We start from the raw sequence: 1,798 nt of genomic DNA, 5'->3' as shown, positions 1-1,798 counted from the left end.
GGGACTTTGCTCCCGATGAAGCATTTGTTTGTGTAACGTGTCAGGTAAAAAAGACAAAAGTGAAAAAAGTGGATGACAGGGATACACCGTGAGTTCTCTGTGTAACATCAATGTACACAGGATATTATTTTTCTATTCATGTAAAAATATAATAAAAATAACTCATGTTAGCTTGCTGTATGTATAATAAATTGTTTTGAATTTACTTATACTGTCTATCTTTTGTTGAAACTGCCCAAAATTAAGTCTATTTACCCTACTAATATACTTATCCCTATCTTAAGTTATAAGTTTCTTTAATCTTTGTTATCTTAGAAAGTAGCAGATATAGTAAATCGATCAAGATGTTGCTTGAGACAAACACAGATGTATACACTAACAAAAAGATTAAAAAACCAAATACAAAAAATACCCAAAAAGGTATGGCTCATTGATTTGTAAATAATGTGATAATGTACTGTTATCCTTCATGTCCTGTCAAACTTGGACAGATCTGGGATGAAAGTCCGGTACCCATTTGTTTACTCTATCTGGGCAGAAAGTCTTCTCAAACTGCAGCATTACTTCTACAGCAGAACTTTTTTGGAAGGGTCATACTTAGATTTTTAAATTTGCAGGATATTCTTTGGCTATATATCCATGGTGTTCTCATTATTTTTTTGTTTGTAGGCCTTTACAGTACTTTGTTAATGTTGCTAATGCTTAAATTGCTTACCTCTCAGGAGAAAATGGGTTATAGGCAATGTAAGATAATGGTAACATACTTCAAATAGCCAAATTAATATGATATTTCTGTGTGCTGCTTTCTCCACACACTTACGCAAGGCACAGCAGCTGGTAAATCTTAACTATTTCAGCCTTTGCCCTGCTTTACTAAGGTGCAGCTTATAATTGAATTTTTTTATTTTACCCTGTGTAGCTGAAAGTTGTAAGGACACGCAGACTGTGAAGATTAAAGAAGAACCCATGGAGGTTGACATTCATGACTCTTCCGTCTCCCCCAGACAAAACATTGGTTACAGCACTTTATTAAGGCAAGAAAAAGCCGAGCACTTGCAGAAGATGCCAGAGTGCAGAGTTATTCCCGAGGGGAACCTCTTCAGCCAAGACATCTCTGTGAAGATGGCTTCAGAACTTCTCTTTAAATTGTCAGGTAATACGCCAATTTATAGCACGGCCTTTTAAATGTCAGACTCTGAAAAGACAGATGTATAATATTCCCAGTGACGTCTGGCAGCATGCCAGATCAGAATTTACCTCTTTGACGCATAGCAGGTTGTATGGAGTCATCAACAGCATTTCCCCCTCTGGCAGTGGGAGTTAATACAAGTCTTCGTTAAGGTTAACATTTAAAGTTCTTGATATTGGCAACAATTATGAACATACAGATCATTTAATTTGCTAGCTTGACTATTGAGTGTTGAACCTTTTTTAAAGAAGCTTTAAAGCAAGCAAAGTTTACCAAAAATGTGGGGACAAGTGGCATTTCATCTGCTTAGTGCATATCAGTGTAGGGCAATAGAGTGGCCCAAGCAGGACAAAACAACAGGTTCACTTAAAATCCACTCTCCCCAGCACCACTCCCCATTCCTTGCCCCTTCTTTCCACTCTATTTAGGTGCCAAAAGAAAAATACCCAATACTTGTAAGTATGATAACCATATGATTTTCAGTGCTAGTGCTTGGTGATTGGCCCTTTGCTGTCACATAGGGGCTGCCATAGCCCTAAGCCTTTTTTTAAGGGAGCAGCAAGGGAGTAAAGGAAAGGTAAGGGTTTGCTGATGAGTAAACTTGCACTA

At 37.5% G+C, this 1,798-nt stretch overlaps 1 protein-coding gene across 1 annotated transcript in view; it reads left to right on the top strand.

Annotated features, from left to right (window-relative positions):
* ZNF827 (zinc finger protein 827) overlaps nt 1-1,798 on the top strand; it is a 106,117-nt gene that overhangs the window by 67,260 nt on the left and 37,059 nt on the right. Inside the window, exon 6 of the mRNA XM_072406831.1 lies at nt 920-1,176. Within this exon, the coding sequence (XP_072262932.1) occupies nt 920-1,176 (257 nt within the window). The remainder of the gene's footprint in view (nt 1-919; nt 1,177-1,798) is intronic.

The sequence above is a fragment of the Pyxicephalus adspersus genome, chromosome 3 (genome assembly GCF_032062135.1).
Source record: "Pyxicephalus adspersus chromosome 3, UCB_Pads_2.0, whole genome shotgun sequence".
NCBI lineage: Eukaryota > Metazoa > Chordata > Amphibia > Anura > Pyxicephalidae > Pyxicephalus > Pyxicephalus adspersus.
Note: the sequence above shows the minus strand (reverse complement) of the source record. Positions and strands in the feature narration are given on the sequence as shown.